The 23,981-nt window shown below is 36.7% G+C and overlaps 1 protein-coding gene across 6 annotated transcripts in view; it reads right to left on the bottom strand.

Moving 5' to 3' along the window:
• LOC105492220 (phosphorylase kinase regulatory subunit beta) overlaps positions 1-23,981 on the bottom strand; it is a 227,627-nt gene that overhangs the window by 30,185 nt on the left and 173,461 nt on the right. For all 6 annotated transcript variants that reach the window (XM_011759241.2, XM_011759242.3, XM_011759239.3 and 3 more), the window contains 10 exons: positions 21,436-21,491; positions 20,838-20,931; positions 15,432-15,515; positions 14,887-14,991; positions 13,453-13,535; positions 13,158-13,248; positions 3,952-4,013; positions 3,702-3,864; positions 2,464-2,545; positions 443-500 (listed from right to left, as the gene is read on the bottom strand). In XM_011759241.2, the coding sequence (XP_011757543.2) occupies positions 443-500; positions 2,464-2,545; positions 3,702-3,864; positions 3,952-4,013; positions 13,158-13,248; positions 13,453-13,535; positions 14,887-14,991; positions 15,432-15,515; positions 20,838-20,931; positions 21,436-21,491 (878 nt within the window). The remainder of the gene's footprint in view (positions 1-442; positions 501-2,463; positions 2,546-3,701; positions 3,865-3,951; positions 4,014-13,157; positions 13,249-13,452; positions 13,536-14,886; positions 14,992-15,431; positions 15,516-20,837; positions 20,932-21,435; positions 21,492-23,981) is intronic.

Here is a 23,981-nt window from a genome sequence, read left to right as displayed (position 1 = left end):
TACAATCACTGGGATTCATTCAACTTAAGTGACAAGAGAATAGCCTTCTCAGTATATTATTTTTGCTTATGATTAGATAAATCACTGGTCTCTTTTCATGGCCTTCTATAATAGCAGAACAGGTTGCCTAAATTAAAAAACAGAACTTAAAGCACCTTGCTGGGGCAGAGAAGGTGTAGAGTAGGAAAGAATTCTTAGCATATCATTCCAGTGAATACTCTTCAGGTTCAATCCCTACAGTGTCTTTGTTTTCAGAATTTTGGTGGAGGAGGTGCGGGGAGAGACATGCTACATAGGCACATTCTCAGGAAGTGCTGTAACCTTGGAGGTTCAAAGTAAAAATCAGGATGAATTACCATCTTTAAGACTGGTCCATTTTCTTTAGGCTATCGAATATGACAACACAAAAATAAAACATAACAACAAGGACACTAATACAAACCAAAGTTTTTTGCTGCCAGCTCTTCTATAGACTCTCTCAATGTGATCAGAAACGGTACCTAGACATTGGATAATAGAGTCTTTGTTGAACAAAACTTTTAATTAAATGCATCACATTTATTCCTCTTAAAAGTACTCAAATTTTCACTGTGCTTCACTAGAGTTGATACATCGATTCATTAATGTTCTGAACTGACATATTTAAATATGTAACTCAAATATATAGAGTGTGACTATCTCCAGCACTTGATACTATTTAGTCTGAGTATATAATTTTGGTACTTTATTTCTTGAAATTCAACTATTTTCCTAATTAATATGCAATCTAAACTTTTAACAATACAAATGCTATTTTAATTTACTGCAGAAAAGAGGAAAAGAGAATATAGTAAAATAATTAGCAATTGAACAAATACTGTAGACTCTAATATATATGACTTTTCATTTATTTGTTCAATAAAACTTTACTGAGGCCTTGTTATGTACATGGGGCTATGATCATTCCAACATATGCTACTGCTCAAAAGACACCACCAGTGGGTTTCATTATTTGGCCACGATTTTGTCTGTAAAATCACAATGTGACAGGAAAGAGCACCAAAAAGAAAACAAAGATAAAGAACAAGATCTTTAACATTTTACTCTAAACTTTTTATAGCCTTTTAACAAATTAGATAAAATTATATTCGGATTCTGTAGATGCGTATGATTTTCAATGTTTCACATAAGGTTTTATAGATTTAAAACATTTAATGAATATTATTCTCAAGTTTATAAAAATGGTTTAAAAAATCATTCCCTTAGCATTTTCATTATAAACTATTTTATATAAATTTTCTTTTATTTAAAAGCACTAAAACTTTTCAATAAAAAAAACAGCCATTCTGAATTCTAGGTTTCTAATGAAATGTTTGATTTTTAAAAATCCTACTGTTTTAGATAAAGTGCAAATTTCAGTGAATGTCCTAAATACAACTGAGATTCTGCTTATACTTACAGTTTTAAGACTAATTAGAAATATGCAAGATTCTGTTTGAAATTTGCTAAAAGTTCCTCTGCCTTTAACAAGCTAAGAAATGGAAAGCGATTCAATTCACATGTATAATACTCAACAAGGTTATCTCTTAGCTATAATAAGGCAAAAACTAAGTAGATCTCATTTGAATAAATAACTATGCTCGGTTAATTACCAGAACTATATGTATTATTAATTCCACTGCTGTTTTTCAGTTCTAACCATATCAACACACACCTCTTAACAGAGTACTTTCAAATAAGCCAAAGATTTTTGAATAGCTAGACATTAAGTACTTGAACTGTATTCTGCATTATTCTGTATTACAAAATGTCAGAAGTGGACCATGGTGGAGAACTTAAAGATTCCTTACAGTGGTGACTCCACATGCAAGTGTGAATCTGGGGGATAACTGGGTTTCATCCTTAATGCAGAGTGGACATAGATATAATTACAAATGATTTATTTTTATTAACCATCTTCAGAGCACAATTCTATTAAATGCCATGTTCCATTCCAAATGGCTGCTGCAGATCACGAGGCAGCTAATTTTTTTTTTTTTTTTTTGAGATGGAGTCTTGCTCTGTCACCCAGGCTGGAGTGCAGTGGCGCTATCTTGAGGGAGCTAATTTTTATAGACATAACAATTCGATGTTATTCTTGAAAAATTAGAGAAGATAAAACTGGAAATAGAAATTGTCAATAAATAACTATGGAATTCATCAGAGGTTAACAATCACAGGTACAATCCAAGCTCCAATACTTTTCAGACAATCAGAGAAACAATCAAGCATCACTGCATGAAAGCCAGTTAGGGGTTCATACATCAGTCTCCTCCACTTTAGGGGGTATGAATGAACATTTTCCATTCAAAAGTGAAAAAGAAGGTTTAATGAAGGGGGAAAGAACTTGCAACATTTTAGTGGATAGCTTATGCATATTTGATATATGTTCAAGGCTACAGCGGTCCTCTTATTTAAAATGTTCTCTTAGACATGCACTCTTACCTTCCTTTGTGATGAAGTTGGGGCCTTCTCTTTTGAGCAGTATACCCAGCAGGATGGCTTGGCTAGCCAGACAACTGCAATCCTGAAAATATAAATCACGGTGAGGAACTGAAATGAAATGGGTACAGGAGTTACCACAGAGGGTAACTAATCACAAAACCACATGATGCAGAGAAGAAATACTTTACTATGAACTGAGGAAAGATAAACTGTCATCGATATAATATAAAGCATAAGATGACATTATACAGCGATTCATACTTATCTTAGATATCTTAGAGATAGAGGGTAGACAAGTGACAAGCTGGATTCCTGGGGTGGTAGGATTTAATAATTAAATTTGCCAGAAAACAAGATAAGTAATGAACAGAAAATATTTTATCTACAAGCAATAATACTGATTTTGCCACTCTCTGAGAGACTTGGCCAGGTCATTTAACCACTCCCTTCTTGATTCTTCTTATTGGTAAATGGGAGACCATGTTGCTAGCAAACTGTTGTGAAGAGATAGATGATAGGAGGGGACTTGTTTAGAGTGTTTATTATATATTAGGGCACTGTGCTATGTGCTTTATGCCATATTATATTTTATTCATGCTTATTTGGATCTATACAATATCCATCAACAAGAATTGGTCACATCTGGAAGGATATATATTTGGTCTACATGCTCAAATTTGTGTGCCCCAAACAAAACGTCACAGTGTTTATTGCTCTACTGGGAGAATTTCGTTTCCTTGAATCAGTACTACACCCTATCCACCCTTACTCTTCTGAAACGTAAGTAACCTTAGGAAAGATAAATATTCATTTGCTAAAATATTTGTATGAATGCAGTGAAAGGACTGCTTTACTCAGTGACAGGACTGACCTAAAGCAAGCATTACACCTAAACACTGGGGCAGGAGACAAGATGGGGGCAGAAAGGAAGAAAGAGGGCTCTGAAAGAGAAATCTGGAGAAACCAAAGGCAACTATCATTGACTTCTTTAATGGCTCATACCATACTTGTGTATCCAAGACAAACATATTCACCTGCAATTCTTAAGCATTTTTAAAGATATCTATGCAGATGTTAGACCAAGAGAACAACTTCTCATGATTGCCCTGGGTGTAGACAAGTCATCCACCTCCAGATTAATTGCTACCTTCACTGAGAGGACAAAAAGACATATGGTCTGACTCTGGGAGCCTCTGCCCCAGCAACCGAGGGCCATGTGGGAACTGCATCTGTCTCACATTCAGTTTTTGAAGAATTTCGTGGGTGGGTTTGTCCTTCCATTCACTAATGTTGACATCCGGCTGCTGTCCCAGTTCAGGAGCACTAGGGGTGCTGCTTTGACGTTTGACTTTTGAATGTTTGGGAGGTTCTAGTTCCTCAAAACTCTTAAATTCTGGAAGCCTAGAAAGTAAAAGAAAAGGTTCATATTTTCTACTTTTCTAATGTAATTTCAAAAAACCCAAAATGAAATAACCCAAAGGGACTTACTCTTCTGTGTCACTGATTCGTAGGAAATCAAGTTGTTCTACTACAGCTCCAGATATTAGGGTCTGAAATGTGATCAAAAAAGGATTAGAAACTCTTAGATACATCAAGCCATACTCTTATGGCCTGTGTGCATACCTTTCTGTAATTAAGTAATACTTCAAAAATTGCTTAAAAATATATACAGTTCTGAAGTAATTCTTAAATGAACATTCAAAAATCACACAGGTTTCTACACACACACACACACACACACACACACACACACACACAAACCCCTTAAATAGAATATACACATCAAGTTACAACTTTATGAGTCATTATAAATAGGTCAACATGAGATGAACTCTCTGTTCTTAGAATTGCAGGCATTTACTTTTAAGCTGGAATTAAAATAATTCAGTAACCATTAAAATGCTAAAAAAAATTACATTTCTGACTGGGGGGCAGTGGTTCATGCCTGTAATCCCAGCACTTTGTGGGGCCAAGGCGGGCGGATCATGAGGTCAAGAGATCAAGACCATCCTGGCCATCCTGGTGAAACCCCAACTCTACTAAAAATACAAAAATCAGCTCGGCGTGGTGGCATGTGCCTGTAGTCCCAACTACTTGGGAGGCTGAGGCAGGAGAATCACTTGAACACAGAAGGTGGAGGTTGTAGTGAGCCGAGATCGCACCACTGTACTCTGGCCTGGCGGAGCGAGACTCCATCTCAAAAAATAAATAAAGTAAAATAAAATATCCAAATTAGAAAACACATAAAATACTAAAATTGTTTTGGGAAAAGATGTGAAATTGTACTTTGGATTCTGCTACTGTAATGTATTTCTGGGTCATCCAATGATAGGATACCGACAAGACTCCATTTTTTCAGGAACATGAAGGTATTGGTTTTCCAGGCCAATGCTTCTCTACATTCTGGCGTATGGCTACCCATATTTGGTCATTTTATTTTCCATTAGTTTCTGATTATAGGCTGAACAAACTAAATGAGTCTGAACTGAAACATTGTTTGTGTTTGTCAGTGGTTCACGGTGAACAGTATGAACAGTATAAATGAATGATAAACCTACAATGATTTTTAACATTATGTGTCACTTCTAATTATCTGATGAATTGTCAGAGAAAATGGAGAAGTGTACTCATAAAAAACAAGGCATAAATTATTACTTAAAAATAAGGCAATATTTATTACATATTTATACAATATTTATAACATATATTATTTTCTCTATTTTCTCACTGTTCATCTCAAATGTGAAGAAACAGGACACTGGGAATGTTGCTTTTGTTGGCTAACTACCCAGAGTAGTAGTGCCTTCTCCTCTAGTGGAAACTCATAAACAAAGTAGATCAACAAATGTCCATTTATAGATGACAGGATGGACATATTAATAGCAATCAAAATAAAGTTTCCTTGAGTTTGAGTGAGAAAGGTCGACTATGCAGTTGATCTGCACATTTTTACTAGCCTGGCTATAGTCAGGTCACTCTGGAACAGTAAGTTCCCTAAGAGCAGGGTCTGTGCCTAGGCAGGTTCATCGAATGATATTTCCTAATATGTAGGCTAGCATGTATACATCTTGCTATTCAGTTAAATAATTTGTTAGACAAATATTTATTGAAGGCCTACTAGGTACTATGTTAGGTATTGAGGATACAGCATGAACAAAATACATAACATTCTTGCCTTCTTGAAACTGTTCTTAAAGGTATGTGTAGCGGATAGACAATAAAAAAGCTATATACACACACACACACAGTCATGCATCGCTTAATGACCAAGATACATTCTGAGAAATGCATCATTAGGCAATCTTGTTGTTGTGTGAACACCCATAGAGTGTACTTACACAAACTGTGGTATAGCCTACTAAGCACTAAGCTATATGGCACAGCCTATTGCTCTTAGGCTACAAACATGTACTGAATACTGTAGGCAACTATAATATGATGGTAAGTATTTGTGTATCTAAAGATAGAAAAGGTACAGTAAAAATACAATATTAAAATCTTACGAGACCTCCACTGTATACATGGTCCATCATTGACTAAAATGCTGTTATGTAGCATATGACTCTATGTATATAATAATTATAATATATATTATTACTACATATATGTGTTTATTATGTCAGATGGTGATAAGTGCAAAGTAGAAATAAGAAAAGGCAGGGGATGGGGAGTAGCAGGGCAGGGGAGTAGGATGAGGGTTGTTAGCTATTTCATATAGGTGATCAGAAAGGATTTCTCTAATAAAGTAACATGTAATCAGGAACTTAAGAAAGGACTATAGTCAATGATATGGATCTGAGGGAAGAGTGTACGGGGCTGGGAGTGGTAAGTGCAAAGGTCCTGAGGCAGGAGCATGCTTAGTGTCTTTGCGAGCAGTAAGGAGGAAAATGTGGTTGAAATAGAGTAGATGGGGCAGCTGGTAGGAAATGAAATAAGAGATGTAGGTCCAGACCATGGAGAGCACATAGACCATTTGAAGAACAGTGGTTTCCAGTTTGTGTGAGAGAGGAAATCATTGGAGGCTTATGATATATGACATAAACTGCCTATGACCAGGTAGAGCATGAACAGGCTGTCTTATGTCTAGTTGGAATTTAGGAGATGACTGTAAAAACCTAGGTGAGGGATAATGGTAGCTTGGACCATGATAATAGCACTGAAGGTGATGGGAAGTGGTTAGATTCTGGATACAATTTGAGGATAGAGACAACAGGATTTAATAATAAATTGTAACACAGGGTATGAGAGACAAGAGAGAGTCAAGAATTACTTAATTCTTAAAGCTTATAGCTAATGCTTAAACAGAAAAAAATTGTATTTAATAATTTCCGTTTTATTAGCCTACTCACCCTTATATTCTAATTCAGCCCATAAAATAAATGTTTACTCTGAGTTATAGACAAATGCTAAATTCCATTAATAATCTATGGGGCTTTTGATTAAAAAAAATTCAGTTGGTTGTAGAAGCTCCTATATTAGTACTGGAAAAAGCAAACTTAACAACAAATTTGCTAGGCATTAGTATTCTATTTCTGATGGTAATTAAATAATACTGTATGTGTCAAATGCAATATATTTAAAACACTCAATTATATCCCACCAGGTCCTTTCCAACAGACCATCCTACCCAAGACTGCATTCCTTCCCATCACTCTCCCAACCTACCTTTGTTTTCTGTTGGGCTTTCCCTTTAGAATTTAAGTCCCATGTGGTCAAAAACCTTGTGTATCATATTCATCACTACATCCCTAGTGCCTACAGTCAGAGCACAATAAATATTTGTTGAATCAATGAGGCAATATTTAAATATTTCCCACAGATAACAGTAGTGAGGAGAGTACTCTGGGGATGCAGAGATGAGTGAACCTTGAGCTGAACAAGATTACAAACCACAGAGCGAGGCAGGCAGAAGAAACTAGCTAAACATAAAATGAAACAAGAGCTATAGCAAACATTCAAGCAAAATGTCATAGAAGGACAATGAAAGGAGAAATTTTTTTTTTTTGTTGAGACGGAGTCTCGCTCTGTCGCCCAGGCTGGAGTGCAGTGGCCGGATCTCAGCTCACTGCAAGCTCCGCCTCCCGGGTTCGGGCCATTCTCCTGTCTCAGCCTCCTGAGTAGCTGGGACTACAGGCGCCCGCCACCTCGCCCGGCTAGTTTTTTTGTATTTTTTAGTAGAGACGGGGTTTCACCGTGTTAGCCAGGATGGTCTCGATCTCCTGACCTAGTGATCCGCCCGTCTTGGCCTCCCAAAGTGCTGGGATTACAGGCTTGAGCCACCGCGCCCGGCCTGAAAGGAGAAATTAATTCCAGTCCCGGAGGCTTCACTAAAGACGAAACATTCACCTAAGCTGTAAAATTAAAGTATGACATAGAAAGAAAAAAAGAAAAGGCAACTCTAAAATACCATCATAGCATGAGGGCATAAAACTCCAATTACATTTAGAGATTTGGAAACCAAGTCTATTTGAGGCATGGAAAGCATGGCTAGCAACAAACTGCATGGAGAGATGTCCTGGGTAATGGGGCTGGGAGAAGAGGCTGGGATCCTAGTAATGAGTAAAACTGGATCAGGGGATACGGAAATTTGAAAGGATTTGAAATAAAACCCAAGAGGAGCATATAGATGCCATTTTCATTGATTATATTAGTAAAAAAAAAAAAAGGAAGGTTGGAGTGTGGGGAGAATGAGGAACTGTTGTTTATGAGTATAGAGTTTGAGTTTTGCAAGGTGAAAACAGTTCTAGAGATTGTTTGCACAACAAGGTGAATTCAATTTATCACCAAAACAAGGTGAATGTAGTTAACACCACTAAACTGGACACTTAAAAATGATTAAGATTGCAAATTTTATGTTATGTATGTTTTACCACAATTTTTAGAGATGGCAAAGTACATATTTAAATTCAGAAGACCTTCAAAAATATCATTGACATTTTGGGCTACTGATGACTATAAGTCTAGAACAGTTATGTACTTACATTTTGCTTTTGATAAATATTTTTAATTTAAATAAAAGAAGGAAAAAGTAAAAACACAAATGGTGAACTTCCATTTACATTTTTTAAAAAAGGTAAAACTCAGCCAGGCCCAGTGGCTCATGCCTGTAATCCTAGCACTTTGGGAGGCTGAGACGGGTGGATCATGAGGTCAGGAGATCGAGACCATTCTGGCTAACACGGTGAAACCCCATCTCTACTAAAATACAAAAAATTAGCCGGGCGTGGTGGCACATGCCTGTAGTCCTAGCTACTTGGTAGGCTGAAGAAGGAGAATCGCTTGAACCTAGGAGGTGGAGGTTGCAGTGAGCCAAGATCGCGCCCCTGTGCTCCAGCCTGGGTGACAGAGTGAGACTCTGTTTCAAAAAAAAAAAAAGTAAAATTATTTGAATCATGACAAAACTACTGACCTCTTTCTCCTATAATTTCTGAAACACAACTAAAAATGGGAAAATGAGATAGGTAGTGAAGTAGACATTAAACTCTGCTGCTGAAAAGAAAGTGATGAAAGTTCAGGTGCTTGAGTATAAAAAGTAGTGAACTAGGAATGGGAAACCATGAATTCTATTCCTATCTGCAGTAACTAGTCTTAGGACTACAGACAGTTACTGTCCTACAAAGAGCTCTAGTTCTGTTTGTAAAAGGAGGGGATTAGATGAAATATCTTAAGGTCTTGACCAACTTGAGCTTTGTGTATAAGGATATATAAGCAAAAAGTTTCCCAATTTCAGATGATGCAGGATTAAAAAGGATATCATTCTAACTTTAAAACGCTATGCTGTGCTTGACATTAAAAGAAAATAAAAAGAAAAGGAGAAACCTTCAATTTATTAACTTGAGAGAAAATCACCGCATTTTGCACTGTCTTTATAATTTGTCTATGACTCTTCAAATAAAATGAAAACTTTACACAACATGGCAGAATATTAAACTTCAAAGTAAAGTAAAATTATTTTCAACTCAAAGTCATCACAAAACTAAGAATTTGTCAACATTAGGGGCTAAAACTGATAGCTTATGATATGTCCAAAATAAAAGCTTGAAAGTATTTTGATTTCTTCTTAAAATAAACATCTTTTAAAATTAAGTCATTTAATCCACTTGAAATGTATTTTGGTGTATGAAGTGAGTTGATACTCTAACTTCCTTAATTTTCCCCAAACTATATATTAATCTATACATCCACCATTAATTCATTGTTTCCTTGATCACATATTATTTTAAGTTCTTGTGTGTATACTGGGGTGTTTTTCTGAGTTACCTATCCTCTGCCATCAATTATAGTGAATAAGTACTACACTGTTTCACTGACCTCAATTTTGGTGACCGGATTTTTCATTTAGAATTTCTATTTGATTCTTTTTTAATATACTATTGAAGTTTCTAATAAAATTCTCCAACTTGTTATCTAATTTCTTAAACACATTGATCGTAGTTATTTTGACGTCTATGTCTGATAACTCTAATATCTGAACCAGTGTAGGTGGCTCTCTGTTGTTGATCACTCCTAGCATGCCTGATAATTTTGAATGAAAGACAGACATTGTACATATTTGTAGAAATACTTTGAGGTTCTGGATGTTATCCACTACCCTTTGTGAGGAGTGAACTATTTCTGATTCCCTTTTACTCAAAGGTATAGCTTTTCAAGAGGGTCATCTGAAAGTCTGAAGTATTTACTGAAATCCCTCTTCCCTGGTGGGCCCTTAACCATATGAAATTGCCAAAAGCTCTACTCCACTGAAATGACCATGATTATAATGAACTAGTAGACTAATTTAGGAGGTACTCACATTTTTGTAACAGTCTTTTTATCCAAGGAAATGGTATAGCCCATCATTTATTCAAATCTTATATTTCTCTTCAAGATTATCTAGGTCTTTTTTCTTTTCCATATAGGCCCACTTATTTCTTAAAAGGAATAGAAAAATGCCTAGCTACATCCTGGAATGGAAGGGATATTTCAGTATAAAATCAAAAGTAGATTTCTGGTTAATATGACCAAGATATATATTTAACTCCTGTTTTTCCTAAAATCCGTCAAATAATAGTGGAAAAAAATGTTTAAGGTATAAACCCACTAAGGTATAAATCCATTAGGACAAAGAGAACAGGAAAGAGCCTCAGGACCCTGAGACCCAGACACTGCTGGGATTCACGGACATTCCACGTAGGAAGACTGGGTCCAAAAGTTCCTTTCCATTCCCTGAACGCGTAGGGAGTTACTATCTGCTTTCAGCTCCCTGAGTTTTGAGAGACAAAAGGCTTTTTCTCTGGTTAAAAACACTGTACTCAAGAGTATAAGACACAGTGGAGAGCAGGAGATACAAGGATTAAACAGTGGATTTGGTTGAAGACTGCATACTTCACAGTGGGATCCCTGGTTTCCTTCCTTCACCCTGCTCTCAGGATATGGAAACAAAGTGTATGTCCTTTGGTCATGATGTTAGAGATGTACTTTCTGGGTAGACTGAAAAGCCTTAGAGAAAAGAATTCCAGATATTGGCATCTGAGGCTTTCTACAACAAAAAGGAGCTTTTGCCATCAGATCACCTTGTAAGTGAATTCATCAAGAATCTTTCTCCTAAACACAGGAAGAAACACACACACACAAAAAAAAAGCTCAATATCACTAAGCATCAGAGAAATGCAAATCAAAGCCACAATGAGGTTGGGTGCAGTGGCTTATGCCTGTAATCCTAGCACTTTGGGAGGCAGAGGCAGGAGGATCACTTGAGCCCAGGAGTTTGAGACCAGCCTGGGCAACACAGCAAGACCCTGTCTCTACAAAAAACTAAAAAATTAGTCAGGCATGGTGGCATGTACCTGTAGTCCCAGCTACTTGGGAGGCTGAGGTGGGAGGGTCCCTTGAGCTTGGGTGGTTGAGGGAACAGTGAGCTGTGCACTCTACTGCACTCCAGCCTGGGTGACAGAGCGAGACCCTGTCTTACAAACAAACCAACAAACAAAGAAATACACACACAAAAAAACAACTCACAGTGAGACACCATCTCACACTAGTCAGAATGGCTAGTATTAAAAAGTCAAAAGACAATAGATGCTGGTGAGGCTGTAGAGAAAAGGGAATGCTTATACACTGTTTGGTGGGAATGTCAATTAGTTTAGCCACTGTGGAAAACAGTTTGGAGATTTCTCAGAGAACTTAAAACAGAACTACCATTCAACCCAGCGAATCCTAATACTGGGGCAGTATTAAAAAAAAAAAAAAAAAAAAAAGACCACTAGAGCAGGGAGGGAGGAAGGAGGGCCAGGAATGAAAAACTATTGGGAACTGTGCTTAGAACCTGGATGATGAGACCACTTACACCCCAAATCTCAGCATCATGCATATACCCAGGTATATGTATCCCGCTGAATCAAAAACAAAAGCTGAAATAGTAACAAAAGAAAAAGAGAATCTTTGTACCCAAGCACACAGCTTCCTCTGAACTTTTTACTCCTTCACTTTTAAAAATTAATAAATAGCTAAAGAATACTGGACATCTGACAAATGCCTCCAACATGAAAGACTGAGGGAAAAACCCCTGAAAGTCATAATGCAGAGGAAAGGAAAATTGAAGAAGAAGAAAAAACCTCTAGGTTATATCCTCAGAAAAGATAAAATATGACATCCATGAAATATCCATAGGACAGGATACTACGAAAAATGAAAATTTAAAACATGATAGCCAACATGCAAAACTCAATAGAAGAACTGCAAGATAAAAATCAAAGAAATTGCCTCAGGAGGCGTTACAAAAAGACAAAGCAACAGAAAACAAAGGAAAAAAGATAAATGCCTAGGTGAAAATCAAGTATGCAAAATACAATCACCAGTGAATGAGTATGCAAACATGCCATTTATAACACTATATAGGTCTTTCTTTATAAACTTTCCTCTTTCTTATTTAATATTGAGCACCTACTATGTGAAAGACCCCATGGAATAATCATTATTATTTTACAGAAATAAATTATATAAGCCTATATAATAGACTGCAATCTTAGTAGTTAAAGGTCACGAAAGCATGTTGAAGAATAGAAGTATGTTTGCATCTGGATGATTTTGTAGAGCTGCTCTTAAAGTCTGGTAAGACCTCAAAGCCCAGTAACCCTGAAAGAAGGAAGGATATTCCAGGCAGAGAAAATGGTGTGAGCAGAGGGACAGAACCCCACAAAATTCAAGACACAGTAGTTATTGTATTGGCTGAAGCACAAAGAGTGTTTAGTAGGAGAGAACTGTGGACAGAGAGGCTGTTATGACCAGCAGTGAACCAAAGAATGTTTCTGTAATTTAGGAGCTGTGAAGATAATGCTGTGAAGTTCTGAACAGAACAAGGTTTATTCCCAGGTTGGATGTTAGTATAAAGCAGGAAAAAGAGCACTGGACCAACAGTCAGCCAGTCTGCCCCTAAAAGCCCAAGGTTATAAAGCAGGTCACTTCACCACTATGGACCTAGCTTTTAGAGATGAGCTACTGAAGTTAAAATTCTGCACAGGAAATCGCTGCAAGTGTTTAAGCATCTGACTTCGTGGGATCAGATAAACTGGAAAGGTGACAATAGGAATAGGAAGATAGGTAGAGAATAAAACCTTAAGACAAAAACCTTAAATGAGAACATATATTAAGAAACATAGCTGTATTGTAGATTAACTGTCCTGAAAATAGAAGCATACTGAAAATCAGAAGGCTACCTGTAGACGATCCACATGAACTTTGACTCCTCCAATTATTCCTTTTTTAAGGGCTGCCAGCATATCTAATATGGGGTTGAACCGGCTACCTCTAAAAAATATAAATAAACAAAATGTATAGATTAACATCAGAATGGTGAATTAATAATCTAATACTAAGTGCCCCTTATATATACAAAGTATTCTACCACCTACTAAGAAGTATACAAAAAAATCCAAGGAGGCCTTTCTTCCCAAGGGCTCACTGCGTTCATGGCAGTGAGACACTTGCACCTTACTTCTTGTATCAACCTACCTTATATTGTCTTCCCGGATGAGAACAAGGAAAAGTGGACGTCCGTGCATTTTCCAATATTGTTTAATGAACTGCAGTGCATTCTGTCAAAACAGAATGACACAGTATCTAAGACGAACAGGATGCTCAACCATGAGTGCCAAAGAGCCAACAAAATTCTTATGTAGCAAGACAGTTCACAATCCAACCCTGAATAACTTAGACTACTCAGGTGTAGAAGTGCTCTAGCAGGTTCTCTGGGTACATGCAAGTTACGCTGAACACCTCTTGGAGTTCAGTGATTTCAAACTTCATTGTTAAAAGTAATCACACTACATTTGTTTTAATGGTTTTTTTCCCCTCTTTTAAAAAATTTTAATCTATTTATCTGTTTATTTATTTAGAGACTGCCAAGGCTGGTCTAGAATTCCTGGGCTCAAGTGATCCACCTGCCTCAGCCTCCCAAAGTGCTGGGATTACAGGTATGAGCCAACGTGCTTGGCCTCCTTTTTTTAAAAAGCCTAAAATGTACAGTTTCAAGAATGGCCTCAGGGGGAACAATCATGCCAGCCACTCAGAAGGTTAACTCACTTCATATTACTAAGGATTTATATTACAGCAGGTGGAGAAGACTGGACTGAATTTATACAGACCATTAGCAATGTAGAGGCAGTTCTTTATTTGACTAATTATCTATCTATCTATCTATCTATCTATCTATCTATCTATCTGTCAATCAATCAGTCATCTCAAAGACTTAAATATAATCATCATCATCACATCAAAAACTTATATAATACTTCACCATATGCCAGGCACTATTCTTAGTACTTTAAATATATTAACTCATTTAATCCTCAGAACACCCCTTAATTATTATTCAGTTTTACAGATGGGAAAACGAGGCACAGAGGAGTTAAGTAACTTGCCCAAGAACACACAGCTGGCAAGTGGCATAGCCAAGATTTTAACGAATGCAGTCTGGCTCCAGATTTCATGCTTTAAATCATGATTCTAACCTTCTCTGCTCTGTAAGCAGAAAAGGGAGTGAAGATTTTAACTCATGGAGTTATGACTTAGTTGAGGTTTTACTGGATATTCTTCATGAATAAAATTATTTTGCTAATTTACCTTTTGTTCAAAAAGAGATAAACTGTCATATGAACATATTTTTCAAAATAGGTCCCCCTGTTTTTCTGAATTGTATCTTTTCATTTCATTTGTAGAAAGGCACAATGAGCAGTCATACAACTGTATATAAGACAGAGGTCATCTATTATGCCAATGCTGCAAGTAATTTACACTCTCCAAAGCTATGCAGGTGGTTTTACTGTCATGCTTTACACTGTGTTAACCTAGTATCACAGATATCTGGGAGTACTCAATATAGTAACAGATGATAAAATCAGTGGAAACAAAGTCATTCCATTTTTAAGAAAGGTGTTCCGAAGCTACCTTTATGTCATCTATCAGCAGGAAAACATCCTGAGACATGTAGAAATCACTTAGGTCGAAAATAATCGGGTAACAAACCACAGTCTTTCCTAAAATGCGATAAATCTGTAAGGGAAAAAGTTTTAAAACAAATAACTAAAGAACATACCAAAGGCAAAGGTGCAGTACTATAAGTCTCAATAAAAATAAAAACGGATGTTTAATTCTGAATAAGCACATAAATTAATAGCTTGTGACATCCATATAATATTTAAAAATTTTAGTTTCTTGATTGAATCAGTATACTAATAAACTTAAAGCAGTCTACCTCAAATATGATAGAAAAAGTCTGTGAGTAAATATCATTATGATTAGATATTTTACAAAGCTTAGATAAGACTTCCACGATATTATGCAAAATAAGATTTACTAGCAGAAAATAATACTTCAGATAAGTAGTCTGAATACATAATGAAAATGAAAAAGGATGCATAGCAGGTCAAACACCATTTCAGTATGTGGTATTAGAATCCCAAAACTACTTTTTGAGGACATTTCATGAGTACCTTTGATGTACCGAGGCAGCCAATGGGCCTATCTGGCCTTCCGGAGAGTCCTAACTTTTCGTTGATACCCAGGTGGAAATAAGCCTGTAAGACACAAGTTTGTAAGTTAGAGTCAGGTAAGAATCCATGTCACTTTCTTCCCCCTGAGTATTGCCCTGTTAATTTTTGATCTTTCCAGAGAGAAAGAAGCTAGGGAACCCTAATCCAAAAACTTGTAGGAAGACAAGCTAGCCAAAGATGTTAGCTTAGATTTTGGATTACTGAGAGATTTGAGAGCAAAACTTTTGCAGATCTACTTAGCAACATTCTTAAATTTGATATTGTTCTTACACTGCTATAAATGTACAACGTGCATGGCTCTGATTCGTAAAAGAACACAAAGAGGCTAAGGTTTCCTGTATCATTAAAAAAATCTAATTGTTTAACATTTTTAAAACTAGGCCCATAATCTCCTACTAAATTTCCACCTTCAAGTATTTCCCACCAAAATGAAAATGTCTTCATTGATTTTTTCTGATTATATACATTTTATGAAATATTCAAACCATACACTCAAAGTGAATGTTTCTGTTTATTTTCACAATCCCTTTTGCAACAACTATTTCTCTGGTATATGCTGAAAGGAGTATAGTTTATTGTATGATCCCTAAGGGGCACCAAGAGTATAGATAGGGTTAAAGACTCTTAAAAGTACATCAATAAATATATACTCATATTATACACATGTCAATATGTGTGTATATTTCCATAAATGGGTTCATATAACATATATTCTGTGTCCCATTTTTTAAACTTAATATTGTGGTATTCCAGTTTCAAGATGTTAAAATGGGCCAGGTGCGGTGGCTAGCGCCTGTAATCCCAGCATTTTGGGAGGCTGAGGTGGGCAGATCACGAGGTCAGGAGATGGAGACCATCTTGGCTAACACGGTGAAACGCCGTCTCTACTAAAAATACAAAAAATTAGCTGGGCATGGCGGCGGGTGCCTAGTAGTCCCAGCTACTAGGGAGGCTGAGGCAGGAGAATGGCGCGAACCCAGGAGGTGGAGCTTGCAGTGAGCTGAGATCGTGCCACTGCACTCCAGCCTGGGCGACAGAGCAAGACTCCGTCTCAAACAAACAAACAAACAAACAAACAAAAAAGATGTTAAAATGAGTCTATACTTTTTCTGTACATTTCTATGTTGAAATGATTGAAGAAATATTAAAATTGAGGGGGAAAGCTGGCCACAGTGGCTCATGCCTGTAATCCCAGCACTTTGGGAGGCCGAGGCGGGTGGATCACCTGAGGTCAGGAGTTCAAGACCTGCCTGGCTGACATGGTGAAACCCAGTCTCTACTAATAATACAAAAATTAGCTGGGCGTGGTAGCACACGCCTATAATCCTAGCTACTAGGGAGGCTGAGGCAGAAGAACTGCCTGAGCCCAGGAGGCAGAGGTTGCAGTGAACTGAGATGGTGCCACTGCACTCCAGTCTGGGTGACAAGAGTGAAACTCCATCTCAAAAATAAATACATAAATAAATAAAAACTGAGGGGGAAAAGTCTGCAGAAGTATTACAAAATAGGGAAGGGTGACACAGTGGAACAGAAACTTCTAGAATTTCTAGAAGGTTAAAAACAGTCTTGGAATGAATTAAGAGTTAATCAGTGTCAGAGCTGAGCACTTAATCTAATCAAGAAGCCCCTTTACCTTTTTTAACTCCTATCTCCTGATAAAGGTAGCTCCCATTTTTTTTGTTATTTTAAAAATAATTCAATAAACATCTTTGGACAGTGTGTCATTATATCTGCAGGATAATTTCCTAGACTTGCTGGATCAAAGAGAATACATTATCTTTGAAATATAATGTGAGGTTGGTCACCCTCTAGAAATAATGTACCAATTTACACTGGTATTAACTGTGTACAGGCCTTGCCACCTTCTTGGGTCAAAATAATATTTTGTTTTTTCTTTTAAACTACTATATTAAAATATTTTGTGGTTCAGCATTTTCTAATATATTTAATGACTATTTGTATGTTTTGTAACTTTTTTCATTTGTTCCCTTTTCTATGGGGGAATTTGGCATCCTTTTTTGTTTTAAGAAATCTTGGTATATTAAGAGTATTGCCCCTTAAATCAAATACTTTGCCCAGTTTGCTCCTCTTCAGTGTTGTTATGAAATGTGAGAATGACTGCACAGTAGGTGGAATCTCATTTCAACATGTGGTATTTCAATATAAACATTTTTCTACTAGGAAATTTCACAAGCACCTTTGATATGCCAGGCTGTTTGCTATATTTAGTTATACAGTATTTGTCAATCATTTCCTTAATGGCTTTTTGGCATTGGTATCATTCTAAAAATGGACTTCCCCTCCCAACAGCTAAAACATATTCTCGTATTTTTTATTCTAGTGCTTTTATATTTTAAAAATTTTAAAAGTTTTCAATTTTTGATCTGTCTGCAATTTATTTTTACATTTAATGAGAGAAATAAATCTAACCGATATTTTCCTAAATGGAAAATTAAACCAACTATCTCTACACAATCTAGTGATTGTGATTTGGACCGATTTCACATAATAACTTCATTGTATACAAAATTAGTGGTGTTGCCAGAGCTTTCTGTTCACTGACATAGTGCACACATCTATGTGAGAGTTGGGTTTGTATCTCTTTCTCCTTTCGACTTGTACATTCCTGTAGAACAGCAGCCCAAGTTGGCACTGTGCCTAGTATGTAGCTGGTGCTCAGGAAATACTTGATAGATGAATGAGGGAGCAACTGAATATTCTCCTGAGCCACACGTGCTGTGAATATTGATTCTGGAATAGCAGTGATTTTAGACAAAGTCAACTGGCCAGAAACGGTGCTTTATAAGCATTATGTTGATAGCTGCACTGAAACCACAGCACATAACACTAGATGCAGCCCCCTTTACCTCATATATTAATAGTTTCAAATTTTCAGAAATAAATGTATAGTAAAATGTGTTGATCTAGGTGGGTTTCCTTTAAATACTACTCTTTGTTACAGTAAAATGATTCTCCTTAACTTTCTGAACCATGGTACGGCAGGTCTGTGACTATTTAGTGCTCCCCACATTCCAGGGTGCATATAACACTGCCCCCATGTTGTACACATTCATAACATTTAGTGCACCGAAAGACATAGTAGTGACCAAACTACCCAGAAATACAGAAGTACTTCATACTAGGACTGTACCATAGAGCAGATTTCTGTATTCCGATCCCCATGAAGCAAATCACACTACAGTCATCACATCATGAATATTAACCACATGCTGTGTAAAAACCCTGCTCTCAGCTGTCTGCCTTCACATCCTCTTCAGTGGGCTGAGGGAGGGAGTGGCTTCTCAGAAGAAAGGGAGCAACCGCTAGCATAAGAATATGTGCATCAGCTAAGATTTGAGGGAACACCTTTACTTTGAAAAGGCAGACTTATAAGGAGCAGAATACTAGGCAATATATCTTAGAGGATGAATTCCAAAGAGTAGTTACTTAGGAACACAGACGCTACAGCTACAACCAAAAACAATCTTCCATCTCAACACATGCACAGGAAGGTCGGCTCTTGCTCACAAGTCTGTCTTTTTAGCCACACGACACCAAAATTGCAAGTCATTTGTTAACACCATCTTTAAAACAAGATATAAAATAAGCCACAAACTGTTTTAAGTCTTCACTTGCTCTGTAACAGAAGGCCTTCTACTGCCTCTGATTCCACAAGCACTTTGTATGAACATCTATTATAACAGTTATCAAAGTGAACCGTAATTCACTGTTTTTTTTCTGTCAAACCAGTAAACTCAGAGGTCACTGAGAACAGGGACAAAGTCATTTCATCTGAGTGTCCTACACAGTGCTCTGCATATAGCATGTGTTTGTTGCTGAATGAATGAATATCACATTCAAGTTATTTGCTCTCCATGTTAGCCTTTTAAATCTTGATTGCATGTTGTCTGGTAGGATATAAACTCACCTATTATTAAAATAAGTTGCTAATATTAATTAGACTAGAAAAAACAGATTTGGGTTAATTTGTTTTAAGAGTATGTTTATCAAAGAATAAGCTTTGTTGGCGTTCTCTAGAGCTTTCAGCAGGAGAGCATAAAAGTGTATTAGCAGCCGACAGCCTGCAGCTAAATACTAAGGGCACAGCGTGGGAGCCTTAGATTTTGGCATCCTTCCCTCTCCTTCCATGTTGCTTCCAATCCTTGCCTTGTAACATTATGTACATCTGGGTACGAGTTTAAATTGTTACCTACTCTAGGGATCCTTGTATTTTCAGCTTTATCTCTTGGCAAGGCAGCGGTGGTTAAATTTATTAGAGAAGGTGTAAGGACTCTCCAAGAGCTGGTGCTCTTGGCGACCTGACACCCAGGTTCTGGTTTGTGTTGCCTAATGTCAAGATCCAGCCCTGATACCAGAGTCCTGCATTTTCTCATGTAATATGTACCTTTCTTCTCTAAGCCTTCATTTTTGTGTCATAGCAACAAGACTTTGACTACAACTATTTATGTTAAGCTAATAAACTTAATCATGTCCTCTTGAGATATACTGTTATAAAGACTTCTTCTACACACTGAGCAGTTTGTTCTTATGTTGTTTTTAACAATTACTAAATAAAAATGGCAGTTTATAAATAAGTAGTCGGTGGGAGTCAACAATATCCTGTCTCTAATGAGCAAGAATATTCACAAGCATAGGCAATAACAGATCCATCTACAGAGCAGTACATGCAAAAGGCCTCAAACGTTACCTTTTAATTCCATCCCAAATACGTATGGAACTACATCAATGATACATACAGATGTTACTTTTACTTTATAATTGCTTTGAGACCCAGCAAACCAAAGGGGCTGAAATTACTTCAGACACCAAACAGGAAGGCAAGAGAAAAAAGGAAAGTAGTAAATATCAAAAATATTTAGGTATGATAAGGTTTTCTTTTAAACAAACCTTCTCACATCTAAATATTTTTTGATAATCAAAGACGAAAAAATCAAAGATAAAAGGAAAAAATCAAATCAAAATGTAAAAATACATTTTGATAAAAGAGAAAAAAAATCAAATCAAAATATAAGATAATTTTATTTCTATTAAAATTAAGACTAACTTGTTGTTTAACTGCTCATCCTAGGTTAGTAATAGAGTTCAGAAAGAAGTAGAAATCAACAAGACCTATAAACATAATGTATACACACACACACAGAGTGCAAAGTTTTTTTAGTAACAATGTCCACTAAAGTGGAATTCTCAATTTAATTATTAGCTTTTGGATTACTGGTCCTATATCAGAATCAGATTTTAACTGTGTGACTTGTCTGTAAACTAAGTCCAGCCATCAAGCTCTAGTACCTCTACAAAGTAAGGAAAGTAAAAGGCAGAATCACTTACTTTCACAAGCTCTTGCTGAGGCCATATCTGAATGGGTTCTACTTGTTGAGGAGTTTGAGTTTGAATACCATATGTGTTCAGAAAAACTTGAAGTCTAAAGATCATAGGGAAAAAAAGAGATGTCTTTAGAAAACACATTTACAGTTTAGGAAGCAGTGAAGGAGGAGGGTAAAAGGGAACATGCTAACTTGGAGGGCATTATTAATTTGTTAGTATTAGCAATTTGCCATCTGCACTAGACTTCAGAGGCCCTTATGGATCCTCCACGAAGCATCAGATGGAAACATGAGGGGCTGGCAGGGAGGGTAAGCACTGATTTTGGTAATCCCATGTGTTTGCACGAATTTCTCAAAACTACAACCCAGGCAACACTGGCACTGGTCACAGTCTTTAATATTCACAACTAAAACAAAATTATTTTTAAACATGAAAAGAATAATATGTTGGCCATTTAAAGTGACATTAATGATATCCCTGAAAGCCTGTAAAGGAGTTTCTGAAGTTAATATCTTCTACCATACTCGATATTGTAAACATAAAGCAATCATTTCCCCTTCCCTCCCCACAAAAAAACACACCACCCACTTGGATTTCATACCTTTGGCTTTCTGCTATAAGTGCCACATGAACTACCAAATCATTTTCCAGTGGGCCCTGTAATGTAGAATAAGGGAGGGGGAAAACATTTTAAAAGATCTGGTCATCATCAGCTACAATGAGAATCAAGGACAATATTAACCATCTCTCAGCAGTTCATTAAAACGATGGGCACTAGCTGGCTCTCAGCGGCCACCTTTCTTTCCTTGCTCGCCACTGCCTACTAATCAATTTGATGGTGTAGACAGAGTAATGGAACACCAAGGAATGGAAAGCCATAAACCTCATCACTACCACAGGGGCTAGCCTGTCAGGGCTATTTTGAATGATGCATAAGAGTAGTTTGGGGACTGAGAGTCATTTTCCATCATTTAACTCTAAAGGGAAGAGGAGGACTAAAAATAAAAACCCAATTTATGTATTCTCTGTAAAAAAAAAAAAAAAAGACCGTGAGTTAAAATTGTTCATCTCACATCTTAACCACATATGAGGTTATTCCCTTTCTTGTTAGCCAATTTTCCTTTGGCACCTTCTACATCTAAATAGCTTTATTCTAATAGATAATTCTTATAATAGATCATGAACTACCCAGTTGACTATTAATTAACATTATGTTCATTAAATACAAGCTGTTGGACTTAATAGTTCTAATCAAAGGTAGTGTTGGATATTTGCTACTCATTTTTTGTGTGATAAAGATTCACCATAATGTGTATTATACATGTTAAATTGAACCCAATTTTGGAACCTGTATATAATTAACAGAGAACATTAAGAAGCACCAATAAATTGTAGTATTAGGGAGCTCTGAAAATACTGATCAAACATAACTCTTTCATAGTAATGAATCCAACCGTCCCAATAATATGCTGTAAAACATTTGATTTATCATCAATCAGTTCCTCTCTATGGTATTCAATATGCCACTGAAATTTATGTATGATGGAAGGCAAGAAACACCGGCATACATATATCAGCAGTAAATACCATACAATCAAAGGGAATCATCGTGAAAGTGCCACTTCAGGCAGACTTTCATTGGATTTAAATGAATGTGTAAGAGAAAATGTGATTCAACAATCCAACAAAAACAAATACCCATTTAAAATTTTATAAATTCTGTTTTTACTTGATAAAGACCTTACAATTAAATGTTTCTCAAAAGGATGAGAAAAAACTTAAGTTTTCAAAGCCTCATCAAGATTTCTAACAACAAATGAAAAAATTAAGCTCTCTTTCTCTTGGATGAGATCTAGTATTTACTGCTTTAAAAGGAAGAGTAACCTTAGAATAGGCCATTATGTACAATCTTCAGGACAGTTATGGGATTCTTAAATAAAAAGCAAATGAAAACATACTAGAATACAGATGATATTTCAATAACAATAAATAAGGCAACTTATAGATTGTAATTGGCAAACTGGAATCTTCTTTTTGAATCATAGGTCTGTTTAGGATATTGTTTCCACTTGTGTAACAGAGTACTCAGGTCTAAAATGGTCACTATACATGTTGAATCATACTGGGCATCTAATTAGGGCACTATTACAGGGCTGAAGAGCTCTTTCATTGTAAAAACTAAGCATTTCAGATAGTCTGGTTCACAAACCATCTACCACAATGAGCTTGGACTTAGAACTGCAGCCCAAGTGGGACGCTTTGCCCCAATCACCACTGAGAGAAAGAATTCAACTCGGACAGCCCCACTCCTAAAACTCTTCCTTTCACTGCCAAAGTTGAAACCATCTGTTCTGTTTTTACCATTTTCCTCAAACCACCACCATTGGTTTGTTTGTTTGTTTGTTTGTTTGTTTCAGACAGGTTTTCACTCTGTTGCCCAGGCTGGATTGTAGTGGTGTGATCCTGGCTCACTGCAGCCTAGACCTCCTGGGCTCAGGTGATCCTCCTGTCTCAGCCTCCCAAGTAGGTGGGACTACAGGTGAGCACCACCACACCTGACTAATTTTTATATATATTTTTTAGAGACAGATTTCACCGTATTGCCAAGGCTGTTCCTGAACTCCTGGGCTCAAGCGATCTGCCCACACTGACCTCCCAAAGCGTTGGGATTAGAGGTGTGAGCCACTGCATCCAGCAAACCACCACCACTGTTGTTCAAAACCCATGAAGTCTCTTTGACAATTTCCTAATAGTAATTAATACCTTCTTTTCTGAATGGCATTTTTCCTAATAATATTGTAATACTTTCTGCTCATAGGTCACAGACAAACACACACACACACACACACACACACACACACACACACACACACATATATACACATACTCAAGCCCTGTGTGGTACTAGTAATCTTCATTTTACAGACATTTGTTGACTCATTCATCTGACCAAGAGGACACTAATCCACAAGACTCCATGTTAGAATATGAATATGATCCAATATCTCTCCTTGAGGAGTTCAGTCTACTAGGAGAGATGGATAACAGATACGTTTTCACACACGTGTTTACTATCACATAAAAGTATTTTACTGGTATCTTTCTTTGGCAGATCTACCTCATTAAAAATAAAGTGACTGCAGGACA

This window comes from Macaca nemestrina, chromosome 18 (genome assembly GCF_043159975.1).
Source record: "Macaca nemestrina isolate mMacNem1 chromosome 18, mMacNem.hap1, whole genome shotgun sequence".
Taxonomy (NCBI): domain Eukaryota; kingdom Metazoa; phylum Chordata; class Mammalia; order Primates; family Cercopithecidae; genus Macaca; species Macaca nemestrina.
The sequence above is the reverse complement of the archived record's forward strand: the minus strand, read 5'-3'. Positions and strand labels throughout refer to the sequence as shown.